At 42.5% G+C, this 23,229-nt stretch overlaps 1 protein-coding gene across 1 annotated transcript in view; it reads right to left on the bottom strand.

Annotated features, from left to right (window-relative positions):
• Nucleotides 1-23,229, bottom strand: part of ofcc1 (orofacial cleft 1 candidate 1) — an 88,875-nt gene that overhangs the window by 5,112 nt on the left and 60,534 nt on the right. The window contains exons 20-21 of the mRNA XM_037757599.1: nucleotides 21,610-21,769; nucleotides 753-950 (exon numbers count right to left, since the gene is read on the bottom strand). Of these exons, the coding sequence (XP_037613527.1) occupies nucleotides 753-950; nucleotides 21,610-21,769 (358 nt within the window). The remainder of the gene's footprint in view (nucleotides 1-752; nucleotides 951-21,609; nucleotides 21,770-23,229) is intronic.

The raw sequence follows: 23,229 nt of genomic DNA, 5'->3' as shown, positions 1-23,229 counted from the left end.
AGTTGTAGTAAGTTAAATTCACACGACAAACTAAGTCTTGATTTGTTTCTCGGGGCAAATCCTGTCGTTTTCTGTTTGAAAAGACGAAATTCAAATCTGGTTTTTACCCGAGGAAAAAAATTTAAATCTGTCATGGTTGTTCACCCTTTCAGGCCACAAAGCTGTACTGTTGTCTTTTTATTGTTCAGAAAAGCAGAGTGAGGAACTACTTTCTGCATCCATTTCTGTCCTCCCCTTCCGAGAGGGAGGAGAGAGAAAGGGAAGGAGGGAGTGTTTTGCTCATCTCTCCGCCCTTTTCCTCTCCCTCCCGTTTGTCCTCCTCTCTTCACTTCTATTCTTTATCTTAAAATGTAAACTCCAGTTAGAGAAGGACCTTGCACAAAGCCCTAATACTTCGAGAGATTTAGATGATCTCTAAAAAATCTGCATGGTTGTCAATCACCATGCTCATTTTGATGCAGATCCAGATGGAAATTAAAGCTTCTTTTTTATAATTTTTTTATTAAAACAACCAATTTAGAGGATTGTGCAGCCTTGGCATTGATATGTGCTCTATCTAACGCTATTTATGGATAAGAGAATTCAATGTACTTCTAAAATTACCCTTTCATATTGCAGAAACAATTGTATTTAATCCCACAGGCAATATTATAAGAAAGAATTGACCCTGAACATTGTAAAACAAAACTTGTGTTCCACACGTTTCCAGCAGTAAAATAGATTAGTAAAAGTATTGCATTTTGATATCCCACCTCAATGATAGCCCCATCCGGTTGTCGGAGGAAGTGCCTGTATCTTTGTTTCAGCCCACTCAGGTACAGGGTGTAGACTGCCACATGGGTGCTGGTCTCGCGCTCTGGTAGGGGTGCACCCTCCCTTGGGAGGTCACTAGGGGCTGCAGAGCCTTCCAACAAGTCCTCCACTGTCCAGATGTAGTCATAGACTGCCACCTAATCAAAGGGAGATAATGATAAAGAGTGTTGCATTGACAAGTTATTAGGGGTGGGAATCACCAGAGGCCCCACAAGACCATATTATCACCATACTTAAGTCACGATACAATCTTATTGCAATTTTAAAAATGTTACGATACGCTGAGTATTGTGATAAGATATATTGCGATTTATTACCTTTTTTCCAATTGTATGTAGTTTGTCAACATGTGTTTTATCTAATAAGATACAGATTTCATTCACATATCTTGAGGTCAGAGGTCAAGGGACCCCTTTGAAAATGGCCAGGCCAGTTTTTCCTTGCCAAAACTTAATGTAACTTTGGAGCGTTATTTAGCGCTCTTCCCAACAGGGTAACATGACATGGTATGTCTCATGGAATCAATCGGTTCCTTAGGTTTTATAGAATGATAGAATAGTGGCTTGGATTGTTAAGAGATTAATAGTTCATACTATAAAAGGGAAAAATCCTACACAAAAACAAGAGTCAGTAACTTTATTTCATTGAGACAACCCAATATCAAAAACCCCAGTTACAGCATATCAAAATGAGCCTGAACCGTACCTTGTAAACTGCTGAGATGTTCATTTTAATTACACACAACTGCAGCCACCAGATAAGCACCACTGGCGTACAGTACACCAGCACGCTAATTCCTACTAGTGCATGAGTCCTATGGGGCCTGATCTGTGGCAGGTAAAAGAGACAGGTTGTGTTTGTGATCATGCATACATATGTATAATCCTGCTGGCAGGCTTGTTTGTGACTCTTTGTGTGTGTGTGTGTGTGTGTGTGTGTGTGCGTGCGTGTGTTTTGGGGGCTTACACACCTGTAATGCGCTGCCCTTCTGTATTAGGGTGAGACACGGGGAGCAAGCGGAGCGTGTAACATGTTATATAGGTCATGTAACTCGAAGTCATCCATGTGTGAAGATCATGGGAGCTCTCTCCCTCTCTGATAGTGTCTGCTGGTAAAGGGCTTGAATGTGTGCTGATCACTTGCATTACGATAGATCTTATACATCATGTTAATTAAAAGACAAAGTTGTAAATCCGTACGCACCAAGAGTAAATATAATGAAAATATGACAGAACTGTTTTGTCTGACATAAATCCTAAATTCATGCTCCAGGCTGCCAGTTAGTTTCCTGTTTTAGGATGTGTTTATTAGTCACAAGGCCTCACATACCTCAACGTATTCTCATACGACGGTTCGTATGGTATCTTCCGTAAAAAAAATGTTTTTCCTACGAATGTCCAGCAACACGTGGCATTTCCATTCGTTACATGCATACAGTCTTTTAAAAAAAAACTTGCGTCTTCACATGAAACACCTTCTTTAGGATTAGGCAACAAACTACTTAGTTATTTTAAGGAAAGGATCTACTTGGTTAGGATTAGGCAACAAAAGCACTTAGTTATTTTAAGGAAATAAGGATTAGGCAACCAAAGTACTTAGTTAGGTTTAGGCAACAAAACTACTTGGTAAGGATTAGGCAACAAAAGTACTTGTTTAGGATTAGGCAACAAAACTACTTAGTTAGGTTTAGGCAACAAAACTACTTAGTTAGCTTAAGGAAAATATCTACTTAGTTAGGTTTAGGCAACAAAACTACTCAGTTTGCTTGAGGAAAATATCTACTTGGTAAGGATTAGGCAATAAAACAACTTAGTTAGGTTTAGGAAAAATTTGTGGTTTGGGTTAAAATAACTCTAGAAGTGGCATTACTTACGTACCTAAGTTTCGTGACAAATACATAAATGTTGACTTCAGGTTTCACATGGGGTACCAACACCCGTCTCTTGCGTGAAAGTCTGGTATTTTAAACCCCCTCCATCCACCCCGACCTCCTCCCTATGTGGCATTCGCCGCTCATTATATTTCCTGGTTCACGATTACGTGAATTATACCCAAAAAGATTTTTGACCAGCATGCATACCTACACAATCATAATGCACATCTATAAACTCTTTATTTAAACCTAAATTTGAATACTAATTTTAACCCTCAAGGGCCTAATTCTAACCCTCAGTGACGAAAGTACACATACTGTGCCCACGTGGAAACACCCGTGACACTAGTGAAACCGTGCAGAGTGGTTTCAATGGAGTGAGAGCATGGTTTCACTAGTATGTATGTGAAAGACTTATTAAGTGTATGTATGTGTTTGTATGTGTACATGCATGTGCATATGGTCCATAATACAAACTTTAACTCTCCCACCACAGACTCAGAACAGTATAAACCTCATGCACACACACACCCATACACACACTAAGCCACACACACACACGGTTGGAGTAATAAAGAGGAGGAAGTTTTTCAAGTAGTTTCTAAAACTCAAGGTGACCCCCTAATTGGCTGCGTAATTATGATTCGTCTAAAAATACAGAAAAAGGGAAAAAGGCAAACTCATTCAGCGGGCCGTGAGTGGCAGGGTCAAGCTGAAGGAGAGGTTTAATTTGGCGGTGTATCGCTGTCACCCCCACACTTATAAACGGTTAGCCAAACACAACTCTAGGCACTTCACCGAGAAAACAGTGGGAGCCATTACCCCCACTTGTAATTAGAGACGTTGCATAAACTGCGAACCAGACAGCCCCCATGAGTAGAAAGGACCTCATTGTCAAAATGTCAAAGAGTCACAAGTGCAGAGAGAAAGAAGACTAGCTGAGAACATTTAAGGAAGGTGTGTGTGCGTGTGTGTGTGTGTGTGTAAGGGGGAGGTGAGGACGCGGGAATGCATCTCTTCAACGCTAATTAAGACGCTCATTAGCGAAATCGCCTCAACTGTGCCTTGCCTCTAGCTTGGCCTTGGCCCACACTGGGGGAAACTGATTACCTGAATACTTTAAGTAATCAGCACCTCTGCTAGGCACCAATCAGTCTGTTTGGATAGTGTGTGTATGTTGATCTGCTGTTTTTTTTTTCTTTTTGAGGAAACACAAGTGTGTAGAAAATCTTCCTAAATGGCGCTTCTCAGCTTGTTCATGATACATTAAGAAATCCAAAACATTTAAAGTCACGAATGTGGAAAGAAGTGAGTAAGAAAACATCCTTTCCCGCCGCGCTGGTCGCAGGAAGTGCGCCTATATGACCCGGGCCAGGATTTCATAAACCAAGCTGTACAGCGGTGATAGAAAACACCACGGATTCAGCCTGTGTACTCTAAGTCACTTTCGGTTAAACACACCTGCTTAAATTCCCCTGTGTGGTGTGCATGTGTATGTATTTTGGCTTGCATGAAAATAGATTTTTTTTTTTTTTTACGTTAGCCATGCCACCATCCTACGCTAATTAGCACGTGAAATCCAGTTGACAAGACTAGACAAAAGCTTGAAAAGGTGTTTGTGTGTTCGGTTTGGGTGATGCCATTTCATGCAACGCACCATGGCTCTCAGGATGCATCATTGGTGAGACACAAAAAAAGGAAAGAGCATTAGAGGGCCTGTCTGCTCTACACTACTCTGTTCTGGTCTGTTGTGTCGCGTTATGGTGCTAGTCTGGCTTCTAGCCCTAGCTTGAGTGCTCTCTCCACTCCGCCATTGTTCCATTTGATAGCACTAAGTGACTGATTTAGGTTCAATGCCTGCATGGAGCAGACAGGCCAGCTGTGGGTTAAGCAGATAGCATTCAAGTGAGCTAACCCAATTCAAACCCAATCAAGCCGGGATTTATTGTCGGGGTCTGTATTTAGAAATCTGATATAGTCTGCATCAGTCCCTTGACTTGCATCAGGAGAGACGGGCCTTATTTCTTTTAGCCGAGGACTATAAACGGCAAACCATGTTTTCCAGCAGGGACATAAATTTCAGGATTTGTAGACATTACCGCAAATGCACATGAGAGAATGGGAGGGAGGGACCGGGGCACAGGAAGTGGGGATGGCACAGCTGCAGACATGGCTCCATGGTTCACAAATATAGCCTTTCTGGGAGAAGATGCGATTTCACACCGACCGAATTGTACCATACCGCATATGAATACGGAATAAAAGCAAATCAGCACTTAAATACAGGCGCCTGTGCAGAGCTTTTATTTTTAAAAATGCACTGTGACTTGTAATAAAATTTCGACTGACCTGTCAATCATGTTCATTCAAGTGTGTGCACATATGAAAGTCTGTCAAGTGATGGATTTGGAATTCCTTTGCCGTTTTGTTAGTTTGAGGCCAAAAAAATAGGCAACACTGCCTCGGAGATAAAACGGATAAATGCACTACATTCTAAAAAAGATTTTCTTTTGTGTTATATATATAAAAAAGTGACCCATATTCATACCTAATTTAGGATTTTTAACTTGCAACTAAGAGCTTAAAAAGAGGGCAGACAGTTGCTGGGAATTAAATAGTAATTTTCCACTGGGTGAGAGAGTGGTCTAGTAATAGCTATGTCTGGGACAGGCACAGTGTATTTTATGTATTTGTCTCACACGTCCTTGACTGTCACAAATATCAGCGTCTGACATTTTCATCCATTTTATGACATGTCGGACATAAACAGTGTCTAGAGTTGACCGTTATTAAAAAAAAAAAGGATATTTCCGCTGCTGACAACCAAAACAGTTCTCAAACTTGACCCCGTGCAGAAAACTATGCTATCCTCAACTGATAATCAAAACACAGTGTCAAAATGGGAACCAATCACATTGCCTAGAGAGCAAATTCAAAGTCACCTGTAGTCAACTCATGCGCCGACCATTTTTAAAATACAACCAGAAGGGGGGATGCATCGCTGATTAATAAACACAAACTAACAAGGCCCCAGAGTGACGCATTAAATATTAAGCTTTTATTTAGAGAGTGATTATACATGCGTGTTTGTGTATGATATACGAGTACATACTGTATATGCATGTGTGTGCTTGCGTGTGTGTGACTGAACTGCAGGGAGGAGGGAAGGAGAAGTCTCCATGGCCAGCCAGACTGAGCCGGTCTGGCGACTGTCCAGCACAGGAGCCTAAGGCGTGGGCACGAACAGGCCTGTCAGTCCCCCAGATCCTTTAATGATTGATCCAAACTAGATAGCCATCATTACCATTCGTGCACTCTCTCTTCCCCAGGTCTCCCTTCCTCTGTCTAATTTTACCTTCCATTTGCATGTTCCCATGGACTAATTAAATCTTTCCCCTCTCTCTCCGCCTCTCTACCTCTCTCTGTCTTTCTTTCTCTCTCCGTGTCCATTGGTATGAAAAATAATGCAGCACATTTTTGGCACATTATTATGTATGAAATGTGAGGGGCATAATGTATTCCAGTTGGTTGAAGTTCTCTAGACCCTGTCTGTAATGAGCACAACAGACTTGCTGCACAGCCTGTGTGAATGCCATACCTCCCTTGTTCTCCCCTCCCTGTCTCTCTGCACATCCTAAAAGACAAAAGCCGCTGACCTTCCCTCTGTCTACCATCCACACACTTTTTTCGGTTTCCCACCCTTCCCGCAATCCGTACACAGGAGGGCTGGGGTTTTCTCCTGCCACTGCCGTGATCATTTTGGTTTGTAGTTCTGTCCCACTTGGCTTTAATTTACAGTGGGAAAATAATTAGAATCTCACTTTTGCGAAGAGTGGAGTGAAAATGTAAACAATGCTTCCCTGCGGGCGGGTGCTTCATCACTTTGACAGGTGCATTTGAATTTGCCTGGGTGGCGGACAGGCTTGGTTATTTATGTGTCAGTCGCACATGGAAGCCCCGGTTGTGGCTGGGACTACGGTTGGGACTGAGACTAGGGAAGGGATTGGAGCTCTGTTGAGTGGCGGATATAGGGTTAGATTTTGGAGAAAACAGTTGTGTTGGTTCTGTACATGGTTCTTGGAATGGGGCTGTGGCTGGTTCTGGCACACACGCCGGTACTGGGAATGGAGCTGGATGTGGAGCTGGTGCTGTGGCTGAGGACAAATAGAAGAGGGCTGAGGACGGTGAGGTACTGATACCTGGGGGAGGCTAGATTTAGAGTAAGGGAGTGAAGTAAGGTTGAGTTTGGGCGTGGGCTTGTGGATGGTGCTTGAGTTGGGGCTATCTTTGGAAATGAACTGAAATAGAACTGTGTATGGACGTGGCGTTATAGGCTGGTACTAGCATGTTATAATAACTCTAGATCTTAAAGGTACAGCATGTAGGATTTAGTGAGGCCTAGTGGTGCAGTTGCAGATTGCAACCAATGAAGTACCCCACAAACCTGTAAGAGCCAGGCAGTCAACTCAAGACACTGCAATGGATGAGGCCTAATGGTGTCCATGATGCTTTTTGTTAATGAACGGCTAATGATTTGGAGGAAAAGGAACATTCTTTTGAATCAAGTAAATATAACGTCAGGGCGATGTGAACTGCTTAGGGATCCTGGATTGCTAAACCAAATATTTGGTGATGATAACATATCAGCATTCTGAATCAGGGATGTCACGAAAACCGATACTTTGGTACCAAGTTGATGCCAAAATTCTGAAAACGTGACGATACGCTTCTCGTTTTTCTACAGTTCCGCAGGTACTGTAGGTAAAGTCAGGGCTCAAAACTAACGTTGTTCCATCATCCCGGCGACGATAGAAAATGTGTTTGGGACGCAGTAAAGTCACTATTGACACGTCCATGGGACGCACCCCATTTTTCCCTGATAATGCTACATTGTGAACAACAAGTCCACTTTGAAATCGGCTGGAAGAAAGCTAAAAACTAATTTTAACGTTACCTGGTAGCAGCCGGTGTCTATGGGCAGCACAGACCTGCGGAGCCAACAGCTAACGTCAACGGAGGTTGCATTGAGTTTCATAAAGTCAAAATGAGTATTAGGCATGAGGAAATTAGAATGTTATCATAAGGTGTTCAGATGTAATCTTGTAAAATTTTGTCTATACAGCAGTTTGAAGGAGATGTTTTCACAGCAATATAAAATAGATATTAGAGAGAGAATTATGACCTGTTTAACTTCCTAACACTAGCTTGAAGTGTTTGTTTTTTTGCCTTGGTATCGAATTGAGAATCGAGAATCATAGAATTTCCCTGGTATTGTTATCAACTATTACATTTCTGGTATATTGACATTCCCAACATGAATTGTACACCTAATAGAATCGGCTTATTAGCTCATAACAACTTTATAAACCGCTGTATGGAAGCTACTGTATCTCAAACCGGACCATTGACTTCAATTTCAGTCTCTTTTTTTATCTCTTGTATTTATATTGTCACTGTAACGTTGTTAGGCGTTACCGTTCGACACAGATTTTTCCCGTACATTTCAAAACAAAAGGCAGTCATAACGTGAAAATGCAACGGGCACACGAGCACAGATAGAGCAGAAAGGAGCATCAATGATTATTGCCAAGCGAGAGAAGAGGTAGACACGGTTGCTTCTTTTGTCCACAGATCCTCATGCACATGCACACACACACACACACACACACACGCTCATCTACATGCTAACACACACACATACATCTATGCTCACAAACAGACAAAGCCTCACACAGTGCGAGGCAACGCATGCGTGCATCTCCAGTGCCTGCGGGCGCTTGGGGCTAGGCAGCAGGGAGTGGAGGGAGGGAGGGAGGGAGGGGAGGGAAGGGTTGTGGGGAGATGGGGGAGAGGAGTGTGCACTGTGCAGAGGCTCTCTAAGCTATAGAGGGTCAATCCCTCCACTCCACCCCCACATCCACCACCATCCCCTGTCTGTCAGAGCTGGCCCGGGCTCAAGGCCTGTTTGCTGAGCACTGGGTTCATACCACAGACACAGACTGTATGTAGGCACACATACACAAGTGCCAACACAGGCTAATGGACACACATGTACTGGGCTCACACACACCAATTTGAGATAATAGGCACATATACTGTACTGCAGATGCACAAGCTTTGTACGTCAGGGGTCACACTGCACAAAATGCACATGCTCATTCACAGAGATATTAATGCATGTACACACAGATACACACACACTGGCTTCATGCCACACATACAAGGTCAAGACGGGCTGCGGCACATTGCACATGGCTGGGAACAGACCAAACCACGAAGCATAAAAGACCACCGACATACATGCATGGATAAGCCAAGCAATGTCAGCCATTAGAATGGAAATAGATACGCTATTATTGTAAATTTGGCCAATATGTGGACGGTCGGCGGATATAATTGGAGCAGCTTGAAAATGGCATGGGTGCACACTGTCTGCGTTGGGCCTGATTTGGCTGAAGCAAAGGTCTGCGTCTGGTTAAACGCACCACTGGACAAGACAGGCCACCCATTCATATTTGCATGCAGGGGCACACGCATATGCACACACACACACACACTGAGTGACGAAAAGGCTAGTACGCTACAGTAGCTTTCATCCACCCTCCTCTCATTACTGTGCCTATAAAGCAAAGATCGCTGGCTATAAATATTTCGACTTGAGTAATCATGGTTAAAGTGCAATAACACGCTCCGTCCAAAAGTAGCACACGGACCAAATTGGACTTCGAGAAAAGATAAACAAGCAACAATGGCTATATTTACAGTCAGAATAAACTGAACGACTTTAAAAAGAGATTATCCAGCGAGATGGTATCTCTGAGTGCCTGAGATAATCCAGAAAATAAGATATGCATAATTCACTGTTACTAATCTCCTTTGCAGAAAAATAAAGCCTACTCCCAGCCTACAGTAAACAACTCAGATAGTTGCCCGTCTTTTACTTCCACGCCATGTCTGACTCACCCTGGGCCCTGAGGAGATCACTTTTCCAGGTTTGTTCTGGAGCCCATTGAAGTTTACCTGCTACTTTATATAACAAAGGAAAATATGTGTGCTCAGGGATAATATGCAATTATGATAAAAACACTATTAAAGATGAAGTGGGTAGAATTGGAGCCAATATAAATAAAGAGATATTTTTTTATAAAACGGTCACTATATCCTGACAGTAGTGCATGAGACAGGTGAGACCGGAGGAAAAACAACCAATCAGAGTCGAGCTGGAGCCTGCTCTCAATGAGCAGCTGTCAATCACTCACAATCTCCGATCAAACAGTCAAACTAGTGAGCGCTGATCAAATAAGAATGAATATTCTGTTAGTTTGATGCCTATTTATCCTATTTTTTGCCAACAGGAAAGCTCAATAGGAACGCTCTCTCTGAAATGACCTGTGATTGGCCAGAATCTCCCGTCAAGGGCTAGATTTTTTTAAAGCCTGAAAACAGAGCCATGAGGAGGTGCAGAAGTCTAGTTTGCTCTCAGAATACTTGAATTACAATATGCTGGAAGGTTATTATGGATTTTTTTTTCCCAATGATGCCAAAAACATGCTGCCTACTGCAGGTTTAAGGGAATGGCTCCACCTGCAAATATGTAACATAAACCAGATGCAAGCATTGCAAAGTGACATCACATTTGTGCAAGTTAAAAATTTAGCAAGAAGATGGAATAAAGTATTCATATACAGATTAAATAAAGCACGTGCATGCATGCACATTAAAGCAAATGCCTCTATTACAACTTATATTTGCAAATAGTTCAATAGCAACCAGAGACTAACTGTACGCACAAACCATACACATCTTGCTATTTAGTATTTTTTGATACCTTACACCAAACTAATTCAGTGTACAGTGTCACTTCTGGTAATCATTGAAAACACGTTTTCTCACTGGAACGTGTATTTTAAGATGCTGTGCTCAATCCTCAAAATTTCAGGAGCCCAGGCTTCGTATTAAGATGCTGCAGACAGATGTCAAAGTTGAGCCTTGCCTTTGATATCCAAAATTTGACTTTGGAGTAGCTTCAACCTAATCAGGCCTCGGAGGCTGGAGGTGATAAGTATCCGAGCCAATAACTGAAAATGAGAGCTGGGGAATCAGTGGTACGACACGCGCACACACATACACACATACACATACACACACACACGTACTGTCTCTTTAAGGTTATGAGTGAAACCCTTATGAGAAAAAAAAAAAAAAAACTCCAAATGTCTATCTCTCCTCGGGATGTCATGTGGGGCTGTTAAGACGCGACACCTGTCACAATCACCAGACCTTCCTCATCCCCTCCGGGCCGCAGGAAGCGGCCAAGGTCAAACTCTTTAAAGGAGAGGAAGGGAGAAAGGGGGAAAGAAGTGACTAACGACGGACAGTCACAAAGAATCAGATCTGTCAAGTTCAAGCTGTAAAACCTCGGTGGAGTCGGAGGCTGCATATGCATCTTTGCACGTGTGTTTGAGTGAGCATTACATGCAGCATTGCCCCCTGTGTACGCAAAGTATGTCTGCATATGTGATGCATGCCTTGTAACATTTCTTCAGCTGACATAATTCAATTCCACAATAATTACATCCTACTGCTACTTCCGCTGTAATCTTTTCGCACTCTTCAACCGTCCAACTTGTTGCCTTCTGTTTCACATTACGGGATGGCAAGGGAGCAGGCCAGAACTCTTTAGGATGGAGGAGGAAGGAGGGAAAGGACGGAAAAGCATCTCAAAGTGGTGAAAACCTGGCGTCAATTTAACCTCCTCCAGCTGGACGTGTTTTGACAGCTGACAGGCGAAGCTTCATATTATGAAGACATTGAAGGAATAAATCTCTTCCTCACTGACGGAGTCACAAGAGGCAAGTGTCCGAACCATTCGACGAACACGATGTTTTGAAATATAGCCTCCGAGATTCTTAGCTCGATCCTTTTGTGTGACACTGGGGGCCGACCGTACTGTAGGCTGCTAACCAAAGGCACTTCCTTGTTTTGACTCGCTTTTTCTTTTTCACTCCCTCATTCCCTCCCTCTTCTCTCTCTGACAGAAAAGCCTGCCCAGGCCCAGGCTTTGGTAGATAATGACATCCTCTCCCTGGATTAATTGTGAGGGACACATTAAGCAATGGGGCTGACACTCCCTGTAATTAAACTGTTCACACCGACGAGTTCATACTGGAACGCGTTCTCCTTTCTCTCTCGATGTGCTGCCGGAACTGTGGGCCTGTTTAGAAATGTGATCAGACATTTTAGTGGTGTGTCTGTGAGAAAAGTGGGTGCATCATCTTGTGAAATTCGTGTGCTCTGCCGGCGTTCACAGAAGTAGAATAACCATATTGGCCAGAATATAAAACCCTGATTACAAGATGACCCCACGCCTGTTTTTGAATTCAAAGGCAGAATGAGATTTTCCTAAAAAACGATGTATAGACTGATACAAAAATAATCCTTCTCTATCACCGCTTATGACCCACTAGAAGTGTGAGGTGGTGTCTGCATCTGCAGAGACCCTGCCCCCTGCCTGCATTTTTTAATTTTGCCATGTTTGATACGTTTCTGGGCGTCAACCTCTATAAAAACGATGCGACCAGGTGCCAGATTGTAAGCACGTATTCAGGAGGAAGCTACAAAAATGGCAGACACAGCACCTAAAAACCGCTAATATAGTGAGGCGAAACGCCAAGCACACAAAGCTCGTTCCAAAACAAGAGTGAATCTGGGGTCGACTTTTAACCCTCCTGTAACCCTCGATGAGCTGGCGAGGAGAGACCAACATTGAATGTTGTGTTCACAAACCCAACAAAACCTACTCATTCTGCCTTTCTAAGAAACACTTCAAACTAGAGACCATCTTGCGATGCAGCCCGGTCGTATGAAAATGCGTAGGAATGACACAATGATAATGCCCAAGGCAAAAGCGTGCACTACAAACCCAGTTGCTTTTGGTGTGTCATGTAGTCTGTACTGACTGCAATGTACATGCATCCACGTAAACATGCTATGCTCAGAGCTAGTGACGTAGAATGAAAAGTGAGAAAAACTGCTTATGGTGGTTGGGATGGGAGGCGCATGGGTCCAACAAACACAGGACTTTCAACCAGGAGACCGGTGTTCAGTTTTGTTTTCGCAAGCTATGTTAGTGACGTGTTTTCCATACTTATGTTATGTTGTTTTCGTATGTATACATACTTATTTGAAGCCCAACCATAATGTTTTTCCTAAACCTAACTAAGTGGTTTTGTTGCCTATAACCTAAGTGGGTGGTTTTGTTGCCCCCTGCTGGTAATGCACCTTCATACACGTGTTTAATATTCATGGCCCGGCGAGGCAAAAAGTGACACTGACACGCTATCCTCTGGTGGACAGGTGGGTCTATTACATGCTTTGGCGTGATATCGTGTTGTGCGATGGGATCACACCAGCCGCAACGGCAAATCAGGCCAGGACGTAAAGGGTGTGTGGGGGGGGGGGGGAGCAATGGACCCTCCCCCCCTACTTCCGACACCCTTGTTCGGACCACACCAATCTTCAAACTCTGCCATCATTTTCATCTCAACTACAGACCAGTAAAGTTTTGTGACGCTGTCATGGTGACAAAATCTGTACACAGACAGACAGGCAAAGTACACACACTGTCGCAGCTGGTCATAAAATTACGCACATTTAATAAACCTGGTGCTAGAGAAAGAAAGCCGAACCTTATAGAAAATTAACGTGCACCACTTAGCCAACTGGTTGTTAAACAACTGAAACGTTGGCAATAGCTCTTCCCGCGTCCATCCAGTCACACGCCCAGATCTCTTGAAAAAGCTATGTATGGGCCTGCCTGGGAATTGCTATTGTGTACGGCCCCTTGCTCCAAACAGCAGGTGCTAAACAGAGGTCAAAGAAGAGGCACGTGTATCACAGAGAACAATGCTGACTGAAAAAAGGGTGCAAGGGACAGACTAATGGAGAGCCCATAGCTCATTTAAGGTAGAGGTGGGTTCAAAGTAAACGTGCACAAACAGCTCTCAAGAGAGCTGTTGTATGGAAAGTTATTCTTTAAGTAATTTGTGTCCATAAAAGCTCATACGTGTGAACTGGGAAGGAGGTGAGAGAGTCCATGTGTTTGATCTTTATCTGTTTTTCTTTTTTTTTACCCTTCTTTTTTAACCACTGTATACCGCTTTCACACATTACTGCCCAGCAAAGTCCGTGACCTTTTCAGGAACACAGGCATGTAGCCTTTGCAGTCATATCTCATATTGAGCTCCCTAATGCTCTGACTGTGGATGCTGTGCTTGCTGCTACATCGCTCCTGTCCTTGCCTGCCTGCCTGCTTTGCTTTCGCCTCGGGCCATTGGGGCCCTCAGCGCTGTCCACTAAAAAAAAAAAAAAAAAAAAAAAACAAGAAAAAAAACCCATCCGCTGTAATTGAAGAAGCCACTCTAATGTGACATGCAGGAAGGTTTGCATACATGTTCTCACACTTACAAAATGTGCATGACGGTATACACACGCGCATAGGCGTACTATATAAATGCACACAAGCTTGAATTCACACACATGCAGCTAAGCACATGAATGCACACACATGCACGCACACGCTGACCACATTGCTCTTTGGTAGAGGTTATTGGGGGGTTGGGAGGACTTCGGTGATCCCACGCTTACACACATGCACACACACACACCCACACACCATAGACCAATAGTTGCCCTCTGACTCTAGACGACCTCTCCTCTGCTACTGGAGCACTCAGCTCCTCCTTTCCTCTCCTGGTGTTCCTGTTATGGGTTCCTGCTCAGGAGCTGAGGGTTCTATTGTTGTGTGACAGCGGTTCCTGTGTATCTTTTCACGGCCTGCTGCTCCCTCTGTCCGTCTTCCTCTCTCCAAAGCTTCTCCTTCCTTTACTCGAGTTTAGATTTGCATCTCGGGTGGCCTCATCCTCACTTTTACTGTACTGTTTGCACAGCGAGACTGATGAATAAACCAGGCGAAGTGCTACATTGCATTGTTGTCTTGTAAATAGAGTTACGACTGAATTGCTTTATTGCAGCAAGTTTAGAGGCCATGCTGATTTTATGATGAAAACTCCTCATTTACAGCGATGGATAAGAAATTGTAGTAAATAAGGTAGTCTATTCGGTGTTTTGCAAGTTTATGTCCTGTAACAAACTGCAGCTTTACATCATATTATTTTGTCTGAAAGGCAAGACAATATAGAATATTTCGGTTTTGCAATGAGATTAAAGCTTCAGTAGGCAGAAAGTTGTAGGCATCATTGGGCAAAAATTCCATAATAACCTTTCAGCATATTGTAATTCAAGTGTTCTGAGAGAAAACTAGACTTCTGCTCCTCCTCATGGCTCTGTTTTCAGGCTTTAAAAACTCCCAGCCAGTGACGGGAGACTTTGGACAATCAAGTCATTTTAGATAGAGTGTTCCTATTGGCTGTGCTCCGGCTGGTGGGCGGTGCTTGGTATTTCTTCAACAGATCTCAACTTGGCTGCCGGGTACAAACTTTCTCATTTTACAGCTAAACAGTACACTACAGGATATTTTTGAAAACATTTTAGGAGAGAAATAGACATTACAGTAACAGAATATTGATTTGCCTAGTTTGACCGTTTGATCGGAGACGGCAGGCTCCAGCTCGGCTCTGATTGGTTGTTTTCCTCCGGTCTGTGAAATCTTGCAGATGCCATTAGGGGCACCGGATGACACATGATTTTTTTTCATATTACCTGTCTGATGCAATACTGTCAGGATATAGTGACCGTTTTTAAAAAAATATTTTTTTAATCATATTCGCTCCATTTGTACCCACTGCAGCTTTAATGCTACAAACTTTTTGTAGTCAAGTTAATTGGTAGAAAAAAAAGGATGACCCTGGTATCTCTCTGGTCAGGTGGTACCATCATGACGCTGCTGTATACATTAAAATGTAGAACACATCTTACATGATTAACAGCCAGCCTCCCAGACTCAGGTTATCATTACCACTCCAATCTGTGCTGCTTGACTCTCAACAGGTTTACTCCCCACCAACCACGCTGCTGTTGCAAAGCACCTTGGGTGTTCCCAAACTCGCCCGCTGGTAACCCATTACCTAGACATACGGAGACAAACGGCACGAAGGTACGCAAATGTTGATGCAATCAGGTTGCGAAAACATCTCCAGGGCCACCGCGCAAAACCCCCCACCCCTCTCTCCTCTCTCCCTCCTTCCACACTTCTTTTAATCTCTCCCTCTCTCCTTCAATTATCACAATGTCACCACCACCACCACTGGGAAACTTTCCTTTTAGTGAATTATCAGGGAAAGAGCTTTGCAGCGGGTAAGCCGGCGCTCTACTCTGTCATTGTCATGGCGGTGGCTCTGACAAAACAGTTTGCGTACCTGCTTAAGTATTACAGAAATTAACACCTCCCTTCCAGGTACAGTAATCAACGGGGTGACGGGAGACAATTAATTAGGTCCATCTGCATCACTGCCTTTACATAATTAATGGGGCTCATTACTGAACCACTAGTAGGATGTGGAGCATGCTAGCACACTCACTAGCTCAGAGCATGATAGCACTAAAAGCACCAGGAAAGTAAAGACTTTTGTTTGGTTGTTAGTTTGTATAAATTTCCGATTGTCGATTGCAGTTTCCTATTAAAATCTGACAACTTTTTTTTGGCTTATTCTAAAAGTTTTGTTGGCCTCAATGCTAAACCACCTGAAAAAAACTGTGACATTGCCCTTAGATTTTAGCAGAAAGAAACACCATTAACATACTAGGTAATGTGAATGCAACGATATATACTTTACTTTGATTGTACTATAGAACAGCTGTTAAGTGACAACCTAATCGACCACACTTCATCATAAAGTAGGATACAAGAACATTACTAGGGCTGTACCAAATGGTATTTTTTTGCATTTGATTGAGGTATTCGAAAGAAGCTTTGAATGTCTGTCGTCATATTTCATGAAGTCATCACCCTAAAAAAAAATCCTTGAACAAAATCCTCAATTTGAATAAAGTGATTCATGCGGATTAAATGAGTTAAGTCTTTTTTTATTAAATCGACTTTCAGTTTTGTCACATAAATACATGTACAGTAGGTGTGGACTGAGCGCTGCTGTGTGTGTGTGTGTGTATGTTTGGGAGACAGAGAGAGAAGGAAGAGAAGATGGAAGGTAGACTATTGCACGCAATGTTTCTGTAAGTTATTAATAACTTACTCGCAACGTTGCTCTGTCACCCACCAGCCCAAACCCGGGATATTTTCTAGTAAACTTTCCTGAACCCACACATCACTACTGGAATCTAATTCAAATAGTATAGCCTGCTAATAATAGTGAATGTAGCTTCATTTTGATCTGCAACTGTGCAGAAATAACGGGTTTAAACAGAATGAATAGACGCAAAAAAAAAAGCTGTGCACCATACAAATGCTGATTTAGAATTTGAATGTCAACGTTGTGAACGTTATTTAGTACGGCCTTAAACATAATGTTAAAGGTCTTATTCATAACATTTTTATGTAGATTTAAAAAAATAAATAAATGAATAAAATACATCTACAGTGCCTTTAGAAAGGTGCTGAATAAAAGTATGGCTTTTCCTGAAAAACAAATATTATGATTGTGAATTAATCATTTAAAACATTTTTGGAGAGTCCAAAATGAATGTTTTGTTTATCTCTGTTGAAGATATCTAATGTTTGGTTTCCACTTCTAACAAGGCTTGTGTGCCATAATCAAACAACATTGGTATCACGTGGTATCTCTGTGTCATCAGTTAATGTGGAAAAAACGGATACATGATTGACCGGAAGTGCCTGGCAACGACTTGTCATGAAGTAAATGGAATGGAACGGGGGAGGGAGAATGCGACAGTGTTATCAATAGTACCTTAAATAAAATAAAAAAATCTCTTTAATGGAAGTAACAATGAAACAACAGCACACTAAGTATGTAAATGTGTGGTGTGACTTCTGGTATGTAAATAGCAGTGGGGAATTAAAAGTGTGAGGCAAGTCTTTAAGAATTTCAATTATGAAAAATGCCATAATTTGTAGGTGAGCTAATGCCTCCTCTCTCAGCTGTTAACCACAACACTTGAGGCTAATGATCTTTGACGGAAACTCATTCTTTTTCCTTCCTTCCTGGGATCAAATTAAAGAGCACACAGGTAGATACATCCTCGACTCATTCACCCCTCTTTGCTTAGCCGGCGAGCTCCGCTGCTGACACCTTAACCCGAGAGTCATATTTAAACCTTGAAGCAACTCAAATGATCATATGGCATGAAGGAATCTATAATATAAAGTTAATTGGTGAGAAAGTAAAAATTAGATTATGTTTTATGACCGCCTTGTGAAAATTACAAGTTTGATAATAATAGGCCATTTGCAGGTTGGTTATTGAATGTGGATTCTTTTTTTATTGTTTCAGTGCTGGAGGGAGATAAGGCGTCAGATAGACTTTGCTGACTTCTGAGTTACAGCACACGGCACATCCGGAAAACTTGTTGATTGATTATAATCATCTATCATTTTGTTTTACTTGCTTTCACTTTACCCTGTTTGGTGTTCCTGCCCAGTATAAACAGTGGTAAAGGTCATGGAAATACACACAATATTGAGAAACCTCTGATTTCCTCACATTTTATAGCCTGTTTTCTTATGTATATTTTAAATTAAAGTGTCTTTGTGGAAAAATAATGAATAGCCAGCTTGTCCCACTAGCGTGTTTTCGCATTATAGTCGATTCTGCACGTGATGTGACCAGTGATGACAGTTAAGGAGCACGAGACCCTGCTATTTCAGGTATAAAGTGCAAACTGGTTGACAGATTTCTAACTTGTTTCTATAAAAGGTTTCCTGCCTGATGCACAGTCAAGCAACAAATTACTACCTGTGATCCAATGCAGCTTAAACACCTCTAAAGGGTGCTACCAAAGAGATTCCTAAAATAACAGCTGCATGTTATAACCTACCTTAAGGACTAAATTAACCTTAAAATACTTTTCACTTGTGATTCTCTAAATCATTTTCCATTTGCAGTTACCCTGTCTGGCATCTGACATACAACCGGTATCAAATTAGTCTAAAAACAAACAAGAAGCCTTTGCAGTTCCTGCTTGCCCCAGATCTGATTTGTTGAAAATGTCATTCTTTATCCTTTTAAGAGTGTACTGTTCAATAACTTTCTAAAATTGGCTCAATATCAGACTGCCGCTGTTCCTGTGAGTACCTTGTTTTCCTTTTTCCCTTTCTCTCTCTCTCGGCTAATGAAGGCCTCGTGGCCCACTGTTATTAAAATTACGCCCTTGCCTCTGATATTAATTGGGTCCGTAATAAGGAATGCGTCGGATTCATTATTTAATTGCAAGGGCACATTTGGAATACAGTTTCTGAAATGTATTTTTAATGAAAAACACTACATCCTGACCTAATCATATCAACCTTATTCTATCTAATTAAGGATGCAAAAAATCATTAGAGTTGCAAAATATTAGCTTCAGCTCTGTCGGGCTGCTCCTTTGCTCGCCTTCATGAATATATTTTTTTTCCTGTCTATGATAAATAGTTAATGAGGGAAAAATGACAAAAATTTGCATGTAGGCAAATTAGTCTAATAGGGATATGTCTTTGCTGAGTTAGGAAAGTGACCCTTTTCACAGGAGAAATTGTTACAATAATTATGAAATAATGGCAAGGCCCATCTTATTTTGATGAAAAATGGCCGGCTTGAATAATGTAAAAATCATAAAATGCAATAACCCTAAATTTTCATCATGCTGGAAAATGTGTTAACGTGTTAGCATTTTATCAGTTTAATAACGGCAAATTAGGGACAATATGAAGTATGCTGTAATTGTTGCTGTGGAGGGAGATATGCTGTAATGCGAGGATGATTTAGCAGTGCCACCACAGCAAGAGGCCATCAGCGGCTAAATGAAGCATTTTCTTAATCACAAACTTTGGGGGTGTAATTTCTTTCAAAGTCTCCAAACATTGGGAGGTTCAATTTTCTCCCAATAAACAGGTCCATCACCATCCCATTAGCAGTAGTGTAGTCACCTCTCAGAGCCAGGGTGCAGTTCATTAAGGCTTACAAGACAGGTGTAAAAAAAAAAAAAAAAAAGAATAGGCAGTTTAAACAGCAGTTTAAAGGTTTTCTATACGGTATCCAGAGCATTAATACAGCAGCAATCAACTATTAGCAATGTAAAGGTATAGTGGCGTAATGTCTACATGAGCAAATCTCCCTCTGTGTGTTGTAATCAGAGCTTCTCTGTACTTTGTTGACACTGCCGGCCGTGTTTGCCTTTTAGTGCATGTTGGCTGGCTAGCTCACGGCCGCTGCTCTGCACTGCTCTCATACGGCGGTTACAGCTGATAATGCCATCCCGACCGACGGCGTCGCTACCGAAGCAATAGCACCCACCCTCCACTTCCCCCTCGGGTAAACACCGTTAGCTCTGTCCGCACTGATACCCTTGTTTCCACTGATAGCACTGTTAGCAGCGAGCCGCCGGCTCAGCCACCGCCACGTTGAGAGCTGTGTGGAGGCAATAGATGTGCTCTAAATTTCGACATTGAGCACCTTTAAAACTTGTAACTATGTATGAAGTAAGTTACGGGGTTAAATATTAAATTGTAAAGTAGTTTCAAGTACCAACGACGTGAACAATAACAATTTTCTGTGAAATGTCTGCCTCTAATTGTGTTTGTTAAGATGCCGATTGCCTCCATTCACCTTGTGAGGAGTAGACCTTCAAAGTGTGGACTCATCTGCGGCGTTTCACAGATTGTCCAGTGATTCTATTTTTCGAAAATAAAACAAATATTAACTACTTTGACTCTCACAAAACATGTTTTTCGATTAGTTAAGCTTGCCTCTACTCCCCCTTGTAAGACGAAATAGAGCACACGTTCTTAACAGCCAGCCCATCTTTCGCCAACAAAAACGAGAATCGATTGTAGTAGTTTCTGGTTCCATTTTACCCCTTTACAGCCGTATGAACTTGTGCAAGCAAAGAGCAAAAGGAGTTAATGAACATGGAGAACACCGAGCGATGTGTGCCACTAACAAATCCTGCGGAATAAATTAAAGGGGGGCTGCAGTTTGATCGCTGTGTTCCATTTCCCTTATCTCAACAAGTCACATTTTCAATCACTATGCAAAGATTTTACATCGGGAGTCGGCTCGGTGCTAATACACTGCCCTTCCCCGTGTCATCACCATCGACCTACGCCAGGCTGTCAAAGAAGCGTCAGCCTCTCCCAAGCCGTAGTAATTTCATGCGGACATGCATTTATGCCAACTGGAATCCTGCATTGACACCAAGTTGTCCACATTATGCCCGGTGTAGCATAATGCACATGCACCCCCAGTATGTGTGTGTTGATTGAGCAGTCTTTTTTTTTTTTAATGAAATATCTTCGGAAATTGGTTTCCACAGACTAATCAGGCAGCCCGCTAGCCGAGTTTCTGTTTTGGTAATTATCTTGTACTAATTAGAATGAAGCTAAAGACCTCTGAGATGAATTCTCAGCTTTCTGAAATGTAACTAAAGAAAATGTAATGATATAAAATGAGCCTATCCTATACATCCTCTCGGACGTAATGTCTTCGTTAAAGTGACCGTGGTATTGATGAACGGCGCGATGCCATCATGGCTGCCGTTAAATGTTCCGTTCAGTATCGCACTCATTTTGCGTTTCCCTCAACGCCGCAACATGGCGGAAACCTCCCAGGATTACAGACAACTAACTGTGATTCCTTCCCGATACACGGACCGATCTAACAAGACAACTATCAGTGACCTTTTGGTTCATTCTCTCGTTAAGAAAACATCCATTAGCCCAATTAATCACCATGAGTTTGAGGAGAAGACCATTGTCTAGAGAGACAGGAGAGGCTGCAGTGTAGTGAGATGCTTACCTTGCGCCTCTCCCCATTGAAGCCTCTCCACTGCTCCGCCTTCTTGACGACGTAGCTCAGCTCCTGATTGGACAGCTCCAGGTCTTGAGGCAGGAAGTACGTCCCCTCCCTGGCTGTGAGCCGCTGAAAGACGTCCAGCATGCGACCGTCATTGTGGAATCTGGAAGGTGTGGTGTGAGAGGAGAAGTGAGGAGGAGGAGGAGGAGGATGGGGGGGGAAGTGGTAGCAGGAGTGACGCCATACTGAATCACTGTCTTTGCCCTGTAAAGGTCACATGGGGTCAAATGTTAAAGCAAGGAAGAACATGTATGTTTGCCATGCGTCAAAGATGATAATGGCTACCTCCATGCCAAACAGCATCATGTCCTCTTTTTATCACATCTTCTGGCTTTTGTGGAACAGGTCAAATCCCAACGATCCCGACTTGCTGGAAGAACATATGAATCTTCTATTGATTACACAAAGCATATGTGCAGTGTGGCGCTCTATAAAAGTCTAATACATCAATACAAACACTATGAAAGAGCAAAAAGGAATCAAACAAATTGGCCTGTGAGTGGGAAGCACTTTGTTAGCACAAGCTGCAGCGGTGTCTGTGTTTGGCTGTGTGTCTGCGTTGGTTGTACATCTGTTACTGTGTGGGAGTCAGATCCCGGGATATTCTTCAGTGTTAATGCCGAGCTTCAAAAAGATGGCAGATGCGATGGACGTGCTGGTTGCAGATGTGTCTGGAGAGACCGGGCCTGAGTCACAAGAAAACGTTCGGCGCAGCAGAAGGCATATTGATTCATACCTCCAGATGAGCGCGCATCACCAAAGTGTTGTTTTTCTTTCGCCGCGCAAGGGTGCATGCAGCCAACCCCTAAAAAGAATCACCATGTCTGTAAACAAATGCCTTGGCTGACCATCAAAACCAGTAGACCTTGTGCCCTTCCATAGAGATTCTAGCCTGTCAGAGGGTAATCAACTCTCAAATAAAACCAACATCAAGGAGACGGGGATTTATACAAGAAGCTGGTGCGGAGCTTTGAACTCAGCATCATTCCCCATCGCTCTTGGGAGAGAGATGTTTGTAGAATCTTGACCTCAGACACAGGAATAGCATGCATTCATTTTCATCCTACACTTTGAGTTGTGCTTCTCATTCATTTATGCGGTCTCTCTCTCTTGGAGGAATTCACCATCTTTGCATCTCTGCGCTTCAAAAAAACATGCTTGTTTCCTCGGCGTTGGAAGTGCCCTGAATGTAAGTATGTGCTACTTATATCTGGGGTTCGACCTGGGTGATGAGGCTCTCATCAGCTTTTCTTCATTGTAGGGGTCGCCTTAAGGACATGGGTTAACTTATGGAATACATTTCAACGGAATATTTATGACGACATGACCGTGGAGGATAAAAAGGGAAGAGTATTTTGCGTGGGAAACCTACGCACATTAATCAATTGGATTTCTAGAATTATGCAGTGTTTTCCATCTTTGACTGAAAATCAAGTCACTGAATATGCTATATACATTACTGTTTTACTGCCAAACAATATATATTAAGTATCTTTGTAATCATTTGAATGGAACTGCACCACTATCAATGTCACTCTTGTTGGTGTTTATGAAGTTTCAAAG

Source organism: Sebastes umbrosus, chromosome 21, assembly GCF_015220745.1.
Source record: "Sebastes umbrosus isolate fSebUmb1 chromosome 21, fSebUmb1.pri, whole genome shotgun sequence".
Lineage (NCBI taxonomy): Eukaryota > Metazoa > Chordata > Actinopteri > Perciformes > Sebastidae > Sebastes > Sebastes umbrosus.
The sequence above is the reverse complement of the archived record's forward strand: the minus strand, read 5'-3'. Positions and strand labels throughout refer to the sequence as shown.